The sequence below is a fragment of the Calliopsis andreniformis genome, chromosome 2, assembly GCF_051401765.1.
Source record: "Calliopsis andreniformis isolate RMS-2024a chromosome 2, iyCalAndr_principal, whole genome shotgun sequence".
NCBI classification, from domain to species: Eukaryota; Metazoa; Arthropoda; class Insecta; order Hymenoptera; family Andrenidae; genus Calliopsis; species Calliopsis andreniformis.
Genome location: NC_135063.1, coordinates 7982189 through 8000856, shown reverse-complemented (window position 1 = coordinate 8000856; position 18668 = coordinate 7982189). Strand labels below are relative to the sequence as shown.

At 41.2% G+C, this 18668-nt stretch overlaps 1 protein-coding gene across 1 annotated transcript; it reads left to right on the top strand.

Annotated features, from left to right (window-relative positions):
* Window positions 1-1021: 1021 nt before the first annotated feature.
* On the top strand, window positions 1022-18547 carry LOC143187617 (uncharacterized). The gene is made up of 4 exons (XM_076391846.1): window positions 1022-1277; window positions 9475-9643; window positions 12290-12549; window positions 13229-18547. The coding sequence occupies exons 2-4, from the start codon at window positions 9476-9478 to the stop codon at window positions 13326-13328; spliced, it is 528 nt and encodes a 175-aa protein (XP_076247961.1). The 5' UTR covers window positions 1022-1277; window position 9475; the 3' UTR covers window positions 13329-18547.
* The last annotated feature ends 121 nt before the right edge of the window (window positions 18548-18668 follow it).

The following is an 18668-nucleotide window of genomic DNA, read 5'->3' as shown; positions in this document are numbered from 1 at the left end:
CGTCGTCGAACACCCTACGCAGGATGTGTCAGAACTGGTGGCACAAGCGAAAAAGATATGATTCTATATAGAAAAATAAGTCAAAAGTATATAATAAAATATTTTGATGTCATGCTTCGTATTCGAGAAAATTGGCTTTGAATTCTAACCGAGGACAAGTGCACCGAAGTGCACTCTGGGTATTTGAGAGGTGAACAGGGAAAGGGGAGTGCTTCCAGCTTCCCGTAGAGACAGTCAATGATCAGACCGTGAGTGTTCCCTTCACCCCGTGAACCCTTCAAGCACCCATACTGTACTTCGGTACACTTGCACGCAATCATAATTCAAGCTCAATTTTCTCAGAAATCAAGCAAGTTATCAAAATACTTTATTCCACATTTTTGATTTACTTCTTCATGAAGAATCACTATCTACTTATCCCACCAGTTATAGAATACCTTGTACATCCCATATTCCGCACAAAATCCCCCAATCCCCATATAAACCTCCACGTAACCCATATCCCAAGGCTCCCTCGAACCTCATCCCAAAGAAACCTCAGCCTGAAAAATTCCCACATATACTTGTTGCGTATAACGCAAAATTGCACGCGGCGAACACACCGTGGGCGGGTGATAGCAGTCAGCGGGGCATCGTTTGGTTCCATTTACGGGGTCGGCCGCATAATAAACATCAGCAGCATCGTGTGCAAACAAGGGGAACCAAACAGACGATGCGCGAGCTTGTGGAGGCGGCGACCAACTAAATGTCAAACATCGCGAACAGACGAACCGAAACGCAAACAAAGAGCGCTGATCGCGAACGCCGCTGCACGAGTCTCTCGCGTTCCTTCGAAAACGCGCTTCGAAGGCAGGAATCCCGTCTGATTCGACCCCGCCAGGTCGCAGCTGCTGCTGCACCGGTGTAACGAACAGGAAAGGTTAAAGGTGTGCGCGAGGTGACGACGACGAGTCGTGTGAACGCACGCGGTCCAGGTAGCCACGTGAGTGCAGGTGTGACCGTACCCTTAGCGAGAGTGGGTGGCCTGGAGGGTGGTTTATCGACCGGGATACGAAGCTCCGGAGGCTCAGTATTCGCGGGACCACCACCCCGTCGAAGCGATCTCACGGAGCGAGACTCGGTCCGCGGTGCACATCCACTCGGGCTCTAGCTCGATGTTTCGCTGCGAGTGAAAACGAATCCTCAGCTGCCTAGTACACCTCGACGTTCCCGACGTTCTCGTCGCCGAGATTCGACGCGGATTTTCACGGACGCTCGTCGGAAGCAGCCAGCGCAAAGTAAGTTACGTGTACGCGGCTATCGTCAGGTGTGAAGCGTGGTAGGGTTCGGGTATGGTCGCCGAGGTTCGAGGAGTGATAAATAGTTGCGGAATCGGACCGTTCGTCGGGCTGTCTTGGGTGAAGCGCAGTGTCAACAAGCGATCGTAGGCGTCGTTGAGCGAAGTGACGATTTTTGGCTGATTCCGTGGAAAATTTTCTACCCAGTCCTAGGGAGAGGTTCATGTAGTTATATGGACTGTGAGATGGTCATAGTAGGGATTTGTTTGGGGAACCGAATTTTGAGTTCATGCAGTAGCTTTACCAGTAAATATAGGTGTCTTTTCTGCTTCTGTTTTTAGATTTGAGTTCGTTCTCTGAGATAAGTAGTTATGTTGGTAAACAAAGGCATGACAATCGATTATCACATGAATCGGCATAAATCGATAGCTGCAGCTTTTCGATTATATTCTGCTCCCCTTTTTGCCACAGTCGAATGACCCAGTTGACGGTCGAATACTCATCGTGGATACGTGAGATATCGCCCGACGACCTACAGTGACCCATTTATCGATTCTCGAGATTTTAATGAACTATTTGTAGAACTGTTTTCATCGCGATCATCTCGGTGTGTAGTGTGCAGCACAGAGTGATTAGCTTCGTTCCCTACTTCAGAGAAACGCGAGGACCGCGCTGGTCTAACGACGAAGCTAGCGTTAAGCGAAGCTAAGTCGAAATAACGAGGAGCTCGCGTAATGATCCACCATTACCTGCCTCGACTGTGTTTCCTTTAGATTGCACCAGCTTCTTTACCTGAAACTGCGTAACTCTCTAATCCCAGACAGTCGAGCTTTTAAAAGATCTAAAAAAACTCCTTCGTTAACGAAACCACAGACCAGAAACCATAAAAAAACCGTAACAATACTATTTGAAATTCGTGTCGTGCAACTCCAGACTAAAATTCCGCTCATTAAATTTTGCTGAAGGACCAGTCTCTCGTCGCTGGAAGCAACACGCATTAAAATCGCTCCGCAAATAGGCGCAGACAAACGAAAGGGGTACACTGACCTCGATTACCAAATCCATCAGAAAGGGACTGTATAGGTGCTGGAACAGAGCCAGCCGAAGTTGCGACTGTTTTAGCGCGACTGGCGATCGTGAGTCAACGTACGAGGAATCTCTCCACGGGGGACATGTTCATAAATCAATGCTGTTGGCCGTTTATGAGGATCCCGACGTCTAGAGCGGTCGATAATTAGGTCTCGGTGATTCGAGGCCCGCGAGATCCGAGATACCTAACTCCTTCGAAGAATCTAGTCGCGACAGAAGGAAGTGACGCACGACGGGGAGGAAGAAGCCTCGAGCTTTCGTGTAATCGCGTTTGCTGCGACATCAAAGGCGGATGTTGGAAGGGGAAATACAGTAATGGCCATAGAAATTGCACCATCTTGAATATACCAATGTGTTTTGGCTACCTCAGATAAGAGTAATCATCTAAATTTTTCAGTACTAAAATCTGGTTTACCTTTTTTATCTATAGGTATATTTGATTTACAAAGAAACATATTGATAACCAAGAAACTATACTTCTAAAAACTGGGGAGCAATCTTATTGGTCGTAGAGGAAACAGTGAACGTCAAAGAGATTCTGTGAGCCAGAGGAATCATAGAAAAAGGCTCGCCTATCAGAAAACAGTTTCTATCTCAAACTTGAAGTTGCTAGCGCATTTCGCGCAACCAATTTCTCTCATTTTCGCGCCACGGTACGTAACACCCCCCCTCGCGCATTGGTACCTTCCGCGAAAGGGTGAATCACCTTGGTGTCGTGCCACCCTCGATAAAACCGACTTGCATGGCGCATGCAAGCCCCCGTATTTACATAAATACTTGCCCAGCTATTTCGTTTTATCGTCCAGACTGCGCCTCCCATGGCTACCTCAATTAGACAGTCGCTGGAAATTCTGTGGAGAAAAAACATGGTGGAGGGTCGTCGGCCTTCGCCTGTGACTTACTGCGCGCGATCGTCGACGGATTCGTGCGAGCAGCGACACGACATTCGAAGGCAGAGCTCGGGTCTCGTTCCAATTTCCACGAGCCGAAAATACGAGCCGTCGAGCGAAACAATGCGCAAGCCGCGGCCGTGCTTCCGATAACACAACATTTTATCGTATGGCTGGACACGTAAAAGGCTTGTTTATCATCGGGGCTGATCTATTTACCGATTTCTGCTCGAAAGTTCTTCGCCGGTGTCCTGTTAATCCAATTCCCCCCTGGGATCGATGGCCACCTCATGCATGAGATTGATTATCGATCTGTCCTCTAATTATTTACGTCGTCGGTCTCGAGGGGCTGTGAAACCTTTTTCCGAATATAAACAGTTTCCTCGATAGAGCGGTGCAGGTTACCCTGAGGCTTGCATCCGATGGGCCAAAAAATACCTTGAGCTCTGGTGCAGGTGCATTGCCAGTAGTATAACCTACGATTGGCTCCACGTGTTTCAGACCTGTGATTAGTCCTAGTAGCCAAAATATCTTATATTGCATACAGACTGGTACAAACTGGCTGCTATCGTGTGATTTTAGAAATTGTATTCCAGTCTATATGGACCTTTAGAAATTTTCTACTGGACTGGTCGGAGAGTTTAGCTTAGGAGCCTAGTCAGACGACCGTTGACGAACGATTATCTTATGTCTTTATTATTTTCAACTAAGAAAATAAGGTAAGACATGCGACAGATGTCGTAACGTCTATTATACAGGGTGTCCAAGCTAAAGCAGGCCACCTAAATAGCTCTTCGCTTTTTAATAACATGAAATTTGAAAAGAGTATACAGGAAGATCCTACACAAAAGATTGTTCTTCCATGATATTTATCCATCGAAACAATTCAAATTATGACATGGACGATCTTTGGGTTATTAAAAACAGAGGAGATATTTAGGTGACCTGCTTGAGCGTGGACACCTTGCATTAATGCTCATGTGACCAGGCTCTCAGACAGATTAAAAACAAAACCACAGTAGATCACGTGCCCATTAAAAACCATCTTATGCATTCGGACATTGTTTCCAGTTTCAGTATCCCCGATGATAAACAATCGCATGTGTGAACTCTCGCCTTTAGGCAAAGTAGTGTCTGACCCCCTGTATCTTCAACCCTTATCTCTCGTCCCCCCGTTTCGAGGCCTTTATCTGGCGATCGTTTAGTCTCGATCCAGGCCGAAAGAGAATGATCCCTCGCGAAGGTTCGCTTTCACCGAGCGGGTCGAGAACTGGGTCGGCTCGCGGCGGGGGTCGCGGACACACAGGCGAGTCCACTGTGCTCTGCTCGCGTTACGCGCAAATATTAATCCGACGTTTCCTCCCTTACCTTTTCTTCGCTTCCGCGAGAATTCCCGCGAGCTTTTTGGCGTCTGTCCAAGACGCGCGGGGAACGTTGCATACTGGTTGCACGCTCGCGCGCCTATACCCCGTTCCGCCTGTAGTCGGCTGCACATGCAGCTGCAGCCATGACACCTGGAATCAGGCCACTGTCCCACTTTACGCCTTTCCGAGCAATAAAGGTTACCCCTTCGCGGTGCACGTAACCGACTCGTTGCAAAACTCGTACGATTCTATCCGTCTCCAGTCCCCCCCCTCCACCCTCTGTCGGCGAGGAAGGAAATCGAACGGGCGGAGGGGTGGTCCGTGACAATTAGCGGCCTTGAGATTTCCTTCGGCACCGCGAGGTAGATTCGAATCGCGACCATTGACGGATCGCCTCGCGGGGGAGGTTGGGAGGGGATGTAACCTGGACGTTGCACGTAGAGGACCTTCGTTTCGCGATACGTTGAACCGAATCTAGGTCTCGAAGCCCTGCGTCTTTGTGATTTCTTCTGTGCCCTCGTTTTAATTATCGAGGCATGCTGGGTGGAAGTGACTCGAACCCATTCTGGTGCATAAGCTCACGAAATTGTATTAACCTTTAGCTGGAGCACTGGAGTTATTGTGACTGCATTCATTTATCGCCGAATGTTCGTTAGCCGTAGTGTAGAGACGAAATGGTTTAAGTAATAGCGGTACAAGGCATAAATTAGAGCACTGGTTCTCTGATTTTTCCTTTTGATGTGCAGCTCTGCGGTTTCTGCGGGAACCTCTTCCAGAGGAGCAGGAAACATTTTCGTTTTAGTTCGTACGTTTCTTTTTGCGTGGCTAAGTTTGGAGCGTTATTTGAAGCACTGGTTCTTGAATCTTTTTTTATTACTCTTAATTAGTCGTCTTTACGTGCAATAATTTCTTATATGTAAGAACTAGTTGTTCCTCACTTTAGTTACATTGGGTGTCGTAGCAAATGCTAAATAGGTTTTAACAAATTTTATGTCTCCTTTGACTAATTCAACGACGATACTCTCTCAAAAATTATAATTTTGTTAATTTTCTGAATTTGAACATAATATTGTAAAGATAGGTTCTCGAATTTTATAATTTTAAGACACATGAAAAGAGAAACTGATTTTTTCAAATTGTAAGTAGAAAATACCCTCAAATAAACAGACGTAATTGTCAGACACGGTTCCATGGATCCTTTCTGCCTGTCCAGCGTATAAATTGCGCCCGGGAATTCGTGTGCGGTCGAATACCCTGCTTGTATAACGCATGGTAATACAAGCGGCGGATACGTGCACGTCGGATCGCGTGTCGTTCATCTCCCGTCCTTCGCGAACGTAACCGTGAGCACGCGAGATCGTGTTTGTCATTAACACGTGCGGAATTATACTTTTCATAAGATTAACAATGAAATACGAGGGTCTACTTCATTCGCTGCTAGAGATAAAGCAACCGTTGTACGAAAATTCGTTACCAAAAGGGCGCGACGAAAAAGTCTACAAAAACTATGCAGACTTTACGCACAGAAGACAGAATTTGCAACATTGAGAATATAGATAACTGACTATAGCATCAAAGAACAAGAAGTTTAAAAATTACTTTGTTAAAATAACTATTATAGCACAATGTAATTTTAAAGAATTAAATAGTAATAATCCTCTAAAACCTTGACGTTTAATTCGCACACTGTTACGAAAGAAATAGAATATATTATTAGTGTATTACAAAATTTATATAAGGTTCAGATTTGTTAAATTATTACTGTCTACTGAAAAGTTGAAGTATCTTGTCTATCGTGCTAAAGTCGACCACCCGATTCAGAGAAGGAATCAAATAGGACGCCAAAAACGGGTCTGTAATAGTTTTCTAGCGGCGCAACTGCACCCTGTGCATGCTCTGCTGTTCGATAACCGAGGTGCAACGGCCGTCGGCCCCAAGAGCGTATCTAGGCCACCAGCACCAGCATTTCCACCACCACCACCGCCACCAGCACCACCATCAATATCATTGCTACCCTCTACAATCATCGCGAACCGCTGTACATTAATGCTATAACATTGTTGTATCCAGTTGTTACACAGACTGATTTGGGAGAGCATATAATGGGCTATAGGTAGATTCTAGAGGTAACTTTCAGTAGAAGAAGTTTTATTAGCATCATTCTCAAGCAAATCTAGGCTATTGGTACTTGTTACGTGAAGGGATCTAGGACAAAATACGAACTCTATGCAAGTTGGTTTCACAGATAATTTTGAATGAAGAATTTCGCAGGAATATGAGTGAGAGTTAGGCCTGGATTTTGTTTTAGTTACTTGTTGATTTAAGAGATAGAGTAACAGACAGGAATTTTTAAAATGAGGTTTTAGAAGTAGTGTTAACTCTGTAATATATTACATTATTATATCAACATCGTACAGTTGAGGGTTAATTTTATCTTGGTGAAGTGCCAATATTATAGTGGAGTGGTGTAATAAATCGCTATTACTTCATCATGAGAAATAATTTTATGTACAGAATTTGGCAAGTATTTCAGTTTACCAATTTTAGTAGACTTTTAGTTGTAACATTATTATATATTATCATAAAATATCAGTAAATGCTCTAAACATGACATTCAAATCCTATCTTAGTCTATTGAAGAAATGATCTATTCACATAAACTCCAATTAGATCCTATATTCTGAGTTATCATTACCATTTCACCCATAAAATTACAAGAAAAATAACCTGAATAGCTTGTCAACTGATTTCAACAACAAATCAATAATCAATATTGAAAGACATTCTAGCTTCGCAACTGCCTTGAATGTCGCAAGATTGAAGAGAAATCTGAGATCAGTAAGACAGAACCTAGCATCTTGTAGAAGGCGAGTAAATCAAATTTCGCCATCTCAATCCTGTGAATTACTCCACTGGAGAGAAAAAAAAAAGGAAAGCACAGCGAGACTTCCACGCTAAGGCGTTCATAGCTGTGCCAAGGACATGATCATTAGTCGATACGCTGAAGACACATGTTCCCATTAATATCAGCCGTGGATGCAACCACCCTTCGTCGATCGATCGAAGTGGGGCGAGGATAAAATCCGGCGATCTCGAGTTTCGAAGGTATGAAAGGTGGAAAGGACAATGGAGCCACATGTTGAGCGAAGCAGGGCTCAGTTGTTGACCTGGAAACGCGACACGATCGGCTTCTTTGTCTGTGGGAACGCGGTGGAAAAAGGGATGTTCGTCGCGATCGGGAAATTAAAGCCAAGGACACCTTCCCTCCTCGCCTATCTTTGAGATCGAAGTGGTAGGGTCGCCTCCATTGCCATTTCACCGTCGAGCCATGGCAACACACGAGTGTCCCCTGGTCTCAAATCGACAGGGAGTTGTCGGATGTTGGTGAAGAAACACGGAAATGGGAAAGAGGTTCCATTAGACGGGAAGGTTGACGTGTGTACGCAGAGCTAAGAGAACGTCTGAAATACGATCGTCGCTAAAATACAGGGTGTTTCAGAAATGCGTGTCAATATTTCTGGAGCTAAATCTACACATTAAAATAAGTCAGAAATGTCGTATGAACATATATCCTACATACTTTATTTTTCGAGTGATGAACGATTAAAGAACATGTTCGAAAGTGTCCATCACCTGCATCAGTACACGCTACTAACATACATTCTTTAATATGTAAAAATCAGACATAAACAACACCTTCGTAAGTCAAAACATAGGACCCACTGCGTGGCAACCAGGGTCTCCTGACCTCAACTCATTAGATTTTTACTTTTAGGGCTGTTTAAAATCTATTGTGTATTCAATGCAAATAGATAATATGTACGAACTACAGGAAAGAATACAGAATGGATTTGAGATTATTCGAGGAACAGGTGATATTTTTGAGCGAGTGTGGCACTTGATGCTAATTGTTATATAACTATACAACATGTATAGAAGCTGGGTGTGACATATGTTACCAAGTCTTCCACAATCAAATGGAAGAATAATAAGAATGTATCACGCGAAGTCTGTCCGACTTTATCTTAATAGTTTAGTGTTTAAAAAACATATATTTGTACACAAAAAAGATCTTTTTCATTAACCAACAAAGTACAAGGTCTCCTTGAATTAAAGTTTAGAGAGGATCTCCATTGCTTTCAGAAGTCTAGCTTAGCGAAAGGCATCCAAGACTTAAGAAACAAGGAATCGAGGTAGATAGCGATTAAATGGGAAGTCCTCCTGTACTTTTATTGCTTCTCTATAGCTAGGACTGTCTGAACAAAGCGACATACAATTTGAGGCGACCATTGTTCGTTTTAAAGTTGTTGGACACGTACTTTCGAGTTCACAAGAACCCTACGTATCTCACAGGAAAAGAAATTTAAATTACAAAAGTTTGACTTCGTGATAGAATTCGTGAATGAATTCATGCGTGAAATTCATGTTGTTGATTGAACGATTCAATTTGCTACAAGTTTCTAGTACCTTCTCTTTTATTCCGTAATAGCTCAGTACATTGGAATTTCTAGTTGGAGAGCAGAAGTTAAATCGTTCTTTGAAAAAGTATTCCCGCTGAACGAATCTTGACAGAAATATTTAATCACTGGTGCAACTATAAGCAAAAGATAGATATACAAGAAATATTGTATGCAAATAGAATTAGTTTGGGGGAGAGACCTATGAGTAAGGATGCTAATACAGTAGCAGTCGGAATCAAATAATAAAAAATGAATGCAATAAATTTGTGCATTGTCCAAAAATATACCAGAGCGTGAAAATGATACAAGGTACTTAATAAAAATAATATTAAAAGGGGTGTCAAAGGGTACCAGCAATAATATTTCACTAACGTATTTTCGTATCGTGTTTCAGAATGATTACGGCGTTGCCGGTGCCTTCAGTGAAGGTCTTCCACAAAACTTATTACCAAGAAAAGGGCGCCAGAGTGGCAAGCAGTCAACCTGGAAGTCCACTAGCAGAGAGCGAAGCAGTGTTGGCGTTGGTCGACAAAGAACCACCAGAATACTACTTCTGCGGCAAGGTAAGATATAATAAATCGATTTTGTAAGCTCGTCAGTTGCAGTAAAAAATCTACTTTTGGATATTGAGACAAAAATAATTCCCACCAATGACAAATTTATGCGACGTACCTAGAAGTCTGGTACACCTCACAGATAAAGATGACGATCGATACCACTTGAGCAAAGAAAGTACATACAAAGAATCTAACAGTATATCGTATAGTATGTTCACAAGGTCCGTTATTTTCTACCAGACTCCGAAAGGTGAAGGTTGAAACAATGCGTTTAAAAGAAACATAGTCCATCTATCGGATGTGCACTGTGGGATGAGCTTAAATGCTGTGCTTAAAATCTCGTGGTTTATAGTTTGTAGCCACAGTATCAATGACCATTGTGTAAATTAGATAATATTAGGAAAAATATCACTAATTCTGGGATGAAAAATTTATTAAAAAATTAGAAATAATCGCGGCTCGGAAAGAACTACAATTTTACAAGTTTCAAGAAATTTTATGAGCAGTCCATTGTTGGAATTTTATAAATTCTTAGGACGTCTGTTTTTGAAATTTTACAGTATTTTACATACATTTTTGAAAAGTTATAATACAGTATTTAGGCTTACTGAAATTCCTTATACTAGCAATGATAGTTTAAAAAATATACAGAAGCTGATAAAATTGATAAAAAATCATGGTAGCCAAAATTCAAACTCTCATAATCACTGATATTATTCTGCCCCGTTAGGCATTCACATAAACATTAGTATTTTATTTTTAAACTGAAATATCCTGCAACTACAATCATGCCTTTCAAATTTTCAAATATTCAACTCTTCAAATCTTTAAATTTTCAAATCTTCAAATTTTCAAATTTTCAAATCTTCAAATTTTCAAATTTTCAAATCTTCAAATTTTCAAATTTTCAAATATGAGGAGAAGTAGTATAAAATTCTACAATACCATGTAGAAGAGTATGTTTGCCACATAACGCCTGCTTTTTCTCTAGTTGTAAGACAATCATCGACTCACTAAACGATGAGTATTCCACATAATTCCACTCGTCAATCAAGTTAATCCAATTTGCATCGAACGATACATTTTCAAGGTGTAATCAAAATATATGTCAACAAGGGTTAATCTCCACAATCCAGCTCGTTCGAGTGCATTAATGTGCTCAGCACTCGATGAAATCTTGCGCCCCCGCGTACGTAGAAAACGCATGAATTAATCCGCGGCTCTTCCATCGCATAATTATTCGTTTGAAAACCCGATACAGCGTGTTCAGACAGGGTCGCCTTCGCAGATTGGCCGGATGAAAATGGAATTTCTCGGATGCGACCGGTGCATCGGGTAGTGACGTCATTCAAAACTCGTGGGCGTTCAGTTCGACGTAGTCTGTTAGTAGATGATAAAGCACGTTCTCCTGTTTGGAATTTATTTTCGCATCCAACCACCTCCATGTTCGTTCCCTCGTAAAATTTCATGGACATTTCTTCCTCAACTGCCAACTATACTTAGTAACCATCTTTTTATACTTTAACAATCTTCCTGTTTATCAACACACAACCCTTCGTTCAACGATGATGTAGGGAACTTTTGCTAAGTCCCTAGGTGGGAGTCTCCATGAATCTGTTTATCGAGTTTTGAACGAATATTTTCGTTGATCTTTACTTCATGGAGGTTTTTTATGTATTTAGTTTTTTTTAAGTATTTAAAGTTTTTAGTGGATTTCTAGGGAAACTAAAAATATGGAGTTTACTATGATTAGAGGTAAGATGCAGGAATAGCATTATGATAAAGCACATCTGCGTCGTGTTTTTACTATTAATTTTATAATACTGAATATTCTGACTATTAATTTTTGTGTTATGTTATGTTTCCATTGTCTTTTTAAAATTGCCTAAAATTTTTTTAAACTATTTGGAAACACCAAAGTACAGCGAAAACATAGTTTAATATATTAGAAAATGTTAGATATTCCAATACTGTTAAGTAAAACTGTAAGCGTAAGGAGAATGAGATCGTCTGTGGTCAGACATGCCCTCAACACGTCATATATAAATTTGTTTTAATTAGAACTATTCAAACTAATAAGAACTTCATAGAGGAGTTATAAAAATGTTATACTATAAGTTAATTGACCATGTAAGTGTGAAAAGTCTACAGAAATGTTGATGGTAAATACATTTCACTCGGAATAGGTCGTTGATGAAGAGAATGAAGGAACAACCATGATGAAGCTGAACAAATAACGGAAATTTCGTAATTCTTATAAAATAAAGTAACCACCAGAGTTTTGGTGTTCCAGCGGAGTGCAACGCGTGGGTGGAAACTAAATTTACATTCGCCTGCTAACTGAAAACGATGTAATTCAAGGAAGTCTATGCTTTAATTAAAATCTACTGCGTTGGGCCTTGAAAGTCGATATCGCCATACGTATAGCATAGTTTCCGCTCCCTCGACTATAAACATGTTCTTCCTTCACGTTTAAAGCAATTTCGTTAGAGTACAAATTAGTTGAGAGTGAAATTTATGAAGCCCTTTTAAAGAAGAGAGAACGACTTTATGATAAAAAATCTCGTATATTTCTGAAGATAAAATAATACTTATAGACGATAAATAGTGAAAATTACTGTTAAACGACAATTCTCAATTTTTTTTTTATAGGTCAACACTTTGCACGTGGTAGTTGGATCGTTGCTGCTTGGCGCAGTGGTGTTAGTAGTAGGTTTGGTGCAACTTGCACCTGGAGCGGAAGCTGCACAAAACTCGACCTCCCTCATCGTCGTCGGAAGCAGTTTGCTAGTTGTTGGAGTGTTCCTCGCGATGCTTAGAGGTCTATGCATCAAGAAACAAAAGGCATCCCAGAAGGATGGAACTCATCAAAGGAGTGTAACTAGCATAGACATGCTGCTAGCTCAGCATAGGTAAGAAAAAGTATTTTATCATTCGATGAAAACTTTGCCTCTATTATTTATTTCAAATCGAAAAAAATGAAAAAATTATGAAAAATAAGTCGAGAATGAAATTAAAATTTTTAAAGTACAAGACTGTATAGAAAAAGAGAACTTTTACGATGGATTTTTGGGGTTATTGCTTTTTTATATCACAAGGCGTAGGAGTCGATGCACAAAGATGCACTCTTTGTACGAAAATGCATAAAAATTTTAAAACGTTCAAATAAATATTTAGCCACATTTAGCTATACTAAAGTAGATATTTATTATATATGTTTATCCTGCTTGTGAAATAAGCAGTTTGGTGGAAATTTAGACCACAGGGTTTTTTATTAACATCCTTTTAGCTACGGTTCCATACTTCCAAAAAGATAGAAAAAGAGATACAACTTGTTCCACATATATATTTTCTTCTGCCTCAAAAAGATATGAAGAAACGAGAAAAATTTACATTTTGCCCTAATTACGTGGTTCGCTATACATATGAATATGTATAAGTAACAAAAAACATAAAGCAATGAATTATACAGAGTATATGCAGTTTTAAAATGTTCCAAGTTTTGCTACCATTATACCAAAGAATACTGTACAAACGTCCGACATTTTAGAAGACGAACAACCCTTCATAAAAATTCCATTTTTCGAGCAGAGACTTCACAGTGCTGACGCCCGACGAACTGGAGGACCTCGTCGGCCGATCGACCTCCGCCCTGGAGAGTAAAATCCGCAAACAGGGCCACAATACCTAGGTACTGTCGGCCTCGAAGAAGGCCCAATCATCGTCTCCACCGTGCTCGAACACGCCATCATCATCGACGTCGCCAGGGACTAGCTCATCCATTCTCTACACGCATCGTTACGACTCTCGTGAACACAGTCTGGTTTAAAAACTGGCGTACCGTCAGCCTCGTTTTTTAGGGAGAACAAAAAATGGAAAATGAACACTGTCACACTATCACGTACACACACACCCACATACGCAGAATAATGAATTTCAACTATTGGTGCACGCGGCGCAAGAGCAAGTTTCTTTCTTCGAAGATTGCACGCTGCCTTTAGCTTCGTGTCAGCCGGTACCCCAAAGTCGATCGAGCGAATTGTCACCGATAAAAGGACAACGTTGCTCTTTCACTTGGTAAGCACTCGAGCAATCGAATTGTCTGCGAACAATGGAGTTCCATCGATTGGTACCTTCGTCGAGTCCGACTCTCGCGAAAAAAAGCAAGAACACCTTCTTGAAACGTTCGAAAGGCACTCGTATTACGTGAATCCTCGAAAAAAATCTGGACGATGTTCGAGGAGATCGCCAACTCCGAACACATTGGATCTAAGCCTGAAATCTTAGACGATTCTCTTTGCAAATCGATTGACCCAGTCAGAGTGCTTGCGAACCAAGTCTCTTGAACCGAATGGGCAAGAGCGAACGACGAGAGAGATTTGGTGGCGAGAAAAAAGGGACCTAATTAACGATTAATTGGCTGCCTTTTTACAACCAACTATCGATTCACTTCAGGGTCTTTCTTTGAGCACGCGCACGTGCCAGACTTCATTTCATTTTCGGAGCAATGCATGCACGTTTGCAACGATTGTCCGCGACTCTGGGTAGGGAGAAGTCGTAAACTTAAGTATAGACGAATCGACTCCATGATCGCTCTTCATCGATATCCGAAACCATGAAATCAGGCCATGCACGCGGATTACGTTTGTCAGCTCAGTCTTCGCGCACCTTAAGTAGGTCTAACGAATAAGTACCACTTTAAAATCGAGAATATCGGTTCTCACGATAGAGGATATCCGCCTTTTCTCGAGCAAACGAGAAGTTTATCGTCGAGGCGTCTATATAGTTCTTCGTGTAGATCCTATCCTATTGGAAAAGGAGGAGAAGAATCAAAGCGAATCGATATTGTCACCCGAAGGCTGCTTCAATGGCTAACCGAGTGTTTTCGACTGTTCGGGACATTGGTTATCACGGGAGACCAAAAAAGCAATTTCGTTCGAGACTTAATTGTGTTCAAATCGCCAACAAACAAGTCTGACGTACGTTCTATCCTTATTACGAATTTAGAAAGAAAAATTGTATCGAGCCTTTTGTATGAAACGTTTAGGTCAGGCCTGTTTTACTGGGCTCTCGAGAGCAACAGCGCTCTCACGAGCAGAGCTGAGAACACCAACAGCAATGTAATCTAATGAATTATAGAGCAAAGTGAGAAAATTATCGTAATAATAGTGTAATCTTGTATTATGGGATTAATTCATTGGAACACGTAAGAGATAAATTGATCAATTTTGGCCTTTGATATCGAAGATCTGGATGCAATTAAAACGTTTTGCGATCCATGTGAAATTCGAAGATAATCTTTCTTCTAATTTCAAGATTCTTTCAACCCTTATCTGGGACAGTAGATCAACTCTGCTCGTCGAGAACTGCTCCGAGGAGCAACGAGTTGCACACGCCTGATTCCGATCACTACGATAAGCTTGATTACTTGGTCGTCTTCGCTGTAAGAGGGTAAGCAAATTTCGTGTACTCGTGAATTCGACTAGCTTGGAGCGGCCTTGTCAAAAGACACCCTGTGGATGTTCGCGCTAGCTATCTTTAGTCGAGCCTTCGGGCTCGGTCACTCGCTGGCAAATACATTTAAGCGACTAAGAAACCACCTACACCAAAGTATCTATCACCGCACCATGTACTCGCACATATCTTGAAGCCGTACAAAAAGAGACTTAGAACGGCGAGCTGTCGAGAGGAGAGTCGATGGTTCGATAGAGAAGCGTGGATCTCGCACGGTGGAAGCGGTTGGCCGTTCATCTCTGGAAGAAGAGGGATTAACGAACGACTCGGAAACTCTTTCATCGAACCGTCTTCAACTAGCGACGATAAAGAACGGGAATCTGTCGCCCATCTTCATCGATTATTGGTAATCCCGTGAAAAGTTTCGCGTTCACACTTATTCCGAGCATAGACTTCTTTGTCACCCCTGAAAGACACACGAGACGACTGACTACTTAGGACACCCCGTTCCCACTCGATATCGTCTAACGAGTTCCTGCAAAATTACCACGGAGAACGTCTTGTCAATACTGTCTGTGTTCGATGAGATACGCCGTCGAAAAGGTGGAGGAAAACGGTTGATAACGTAACTGTACATGGCGTATTTAAGAAGCACGTTTTTGGGTAGCTTAAGACGGACACCGAGCCGAACTTAACCGAGATATTCGTGAACGTTCTAATAAGATAGGGAGTCTAACGAGCGACGATATATTTAATAAAATATTTTTATGATTGATATGAGGTGAATTAAGGAACAAAGCGAGATGAAAGGTTTGCGATATTCATATTATATATACACACACGTATGTATACCTTTTTAATCGGTGAATCATTCTGAGGGGGACGTGTCTAGGTACAAGGGGGCTGTGGTTGTGCTTAGACCGAGACGTTTACATCGCTTCGGGACACCGATTTCTTCATTTTTGCGAGACACAATATTTTTTGGCATCGTTCGAGCGGAAGACATTTCGCGGTTCATCGTATTCTCGTCAGAGATTTCTCCTCGATACATTATGTCAGTTATCATAGAGGATGTCAGAGTGATGAAAAGTGTAAAAATGGATCATCTTCCGAGCGAGGCACGAGGCGAAACATCGCGCAGAATGATGATGTTTCTTCCTGTTCTGCGCGCGGTCAAAGGACAATTCGTGGCCCCTGTCCATCCGACGGTCGGGAACTCGTGGTCGAGGACGCGTCGCAATGGGTCGACCAGGCCACGAATATTGAAACATATATGGGGAGGGATAAATATTATAACGATGTGCTTCATGTTACGAAACATAAATCGATGTTTAGGCTTAGCTCATAGACGTTAAGGATGCTCGTTCGTGTGTCGAAGTTGAAGAAGACATGGAACGAGGCTCTCGAAGGGGGGATGAGGTCGTCAAGTCTAAGAATGATTGCTCGAGGAAGTTGATTATACCGATCCCAGAAAGGCTGTTAGAATCATATTACATTTCCTATCATGGATATAGGACATAGTTCATATGTGGCAGTTGGATTCGCGACATGTGCTCAGTGGATGGTGAATTATTGACGAGAAATTGATAAGATATTGTATAAAGTATTTCTTCTCTCTTTTTGTATGAGATATCTGTCTGTCGTACTTCTTCTAAAGCATAAAAAATGCAACATTAAAAATGACATTTGATTTGAAAGTATCTCCTAATTTAATCCTTAGTTTACATGGTGGGATTATAGTACTCATGTTAACTCAACTTTTTATGTTCTATATAAAAATTATACATCAATGAACTTTACACTACCATAATAAATCATATTTCACAATGAAACCGCAATAATTCCATCATAATATGGTATAAGCTTAATTTTGAATACTATGAATCTGTGCTCAAATATACATTTAAGAGTTTAAATTATTTTGAGCATTTCAAATTCACACATCCACGTGTACTAGATAACTATAGTGCACAGGAAATGAAGTAGTAAAGAGAAGGTGTTAGTAAGACAGTGCCACTTTGAAAGACGCATGATTTTATATAAACCTATCGCTGTCAAAGTGTTAACTACCACCAACTGAGCACAGTAGATGAATTCAATCGCACGATCATCGTAAATATCTCTCGTTCGAAATTTCTACCGATTTTCTCATCGATGGCTAACGATAATAATACGCATAGTATTCTCTCCTAATGCAAGAACGACGAATTCACGCTTACGGTGTAAACGTTTAAGTAGCATTCTCCTTTCTTTCATCAAACGAGTCGACCCCGAAGACGTAGCTTAAATCGGTTTCATTTTTGCGCCAGAATCTCGCGGCAACACTATATTCCGTTCCCAATGATCGCTAAGAATAATAATAATGGTAGTAGGGTAAACTAAATGATAAAACTACTCGTAACTTAAAGTAAGGAAACATAGAGCGTGTGTAGATACGCGAGTACGACGTAGATTAAGTTCATTTCCACTTGATTCTGGAGTAAATGTTCGCGCTTGCTGACTTTTGTGTATGGTTCACAGACAGAGAATATAGCTTCGAAATCAAGCTCCTTCTAATCCTCAACTGCTGACATTAGATCAACCTGGATCATACTATTATTTTAGAACATGTTTAATTATAGTCAGAACGAAATCAACTGGCTGCTCGAGGCCACTGTTAAGGATACCCCCATTGCCTTGCTTAGTTCCTCTACTAACTTACATATTTCTTGGATTTAAATAGTAGCTTTTGCAAATATGGAGAAAATTAATGTAGCAGAATAGTAACCAAATTTAAGTAGATACAGTAGAGCCTGATATATCTGGAGTAATAGGGAGATAGCAGTATTCAGATAAAAAATTTCGAGATAATAGAAAAATCACTTATTTAGTCAAACAGATATCGACGAAATTGTCAATTTTTGCAATATTTAAAGATTCCGTGTCTTTCTGACTGCTGAATGACATAGACTCTTGTACACCAACAGACGCTACTAAACTCTGTGGTTGAGGATTAAACGAGTCACAGTTTCTCCTATTCTCCGCAACGAGCAAAGAATTTCATGGGAAACATATCTGATGAACAAATGATACGTAGACAACTATTTTTTCATTGCCATTAGTGTACACAGCCGAGAGAAGGGAAAGAAGGATTGTGTGAAACCACGCTAAGCTGAACGCAATCATTGAACATTCGTTTATTGCCGAACGACATCCCACATTCGCTGAGATTTCCTTCTACAGTGAGAGACGTTTGCCTTAATTTATAAAATGTCCGCTTCCCTTATATTTTAGGAAGATTTAGCGAAGACGAGTATAGTTTTGACGAGGAATAGTACGGATACGTTTCTAGGCGAGCAAGCAATTATTTTCGAATGCGACATAACTCTTACATAGGTAAGGAAACTGCGACGGAAATATTTTTGGGGGAAATCATTGCGTGTACTATGCATTTGCGATTCTCTTTCTGTTTCTGAATGTTCATTTCGCGAAAGGACGACGGAGTTTTAGTCAAAATTAAAATTCGTGTCATCGTTTGAGATTCATTGATTTTCCATTCAGTGATGCTTCGATATTTTCAGATACATTGCATTTCTCC

Bases quoted from the DNA above. Each gene is read 5' to 3' on its own strand.
- LOC143187617 (XM_076391846.1), top strand. From the start codon at position 9,476: ATGATTACGGCGTTGCCGGTGCCTTCAGTGAAGGTCTTCCACAAAACT. The intron at 9,644-12,289 runs GTAAGATATAAT...TTTTTTTTATAG, and splicing joins AATACTACTTCTGCGGCAAG to GTCAACACTTTGCACGTGGT. The intron at 12,550-13,228 runs GTAAGAAAAAGT...TTTTTCGAGCAG, and splicing joins ATGCTGCTAGCTCAGCATAG to AGACTTCACAGTGCTGACGC.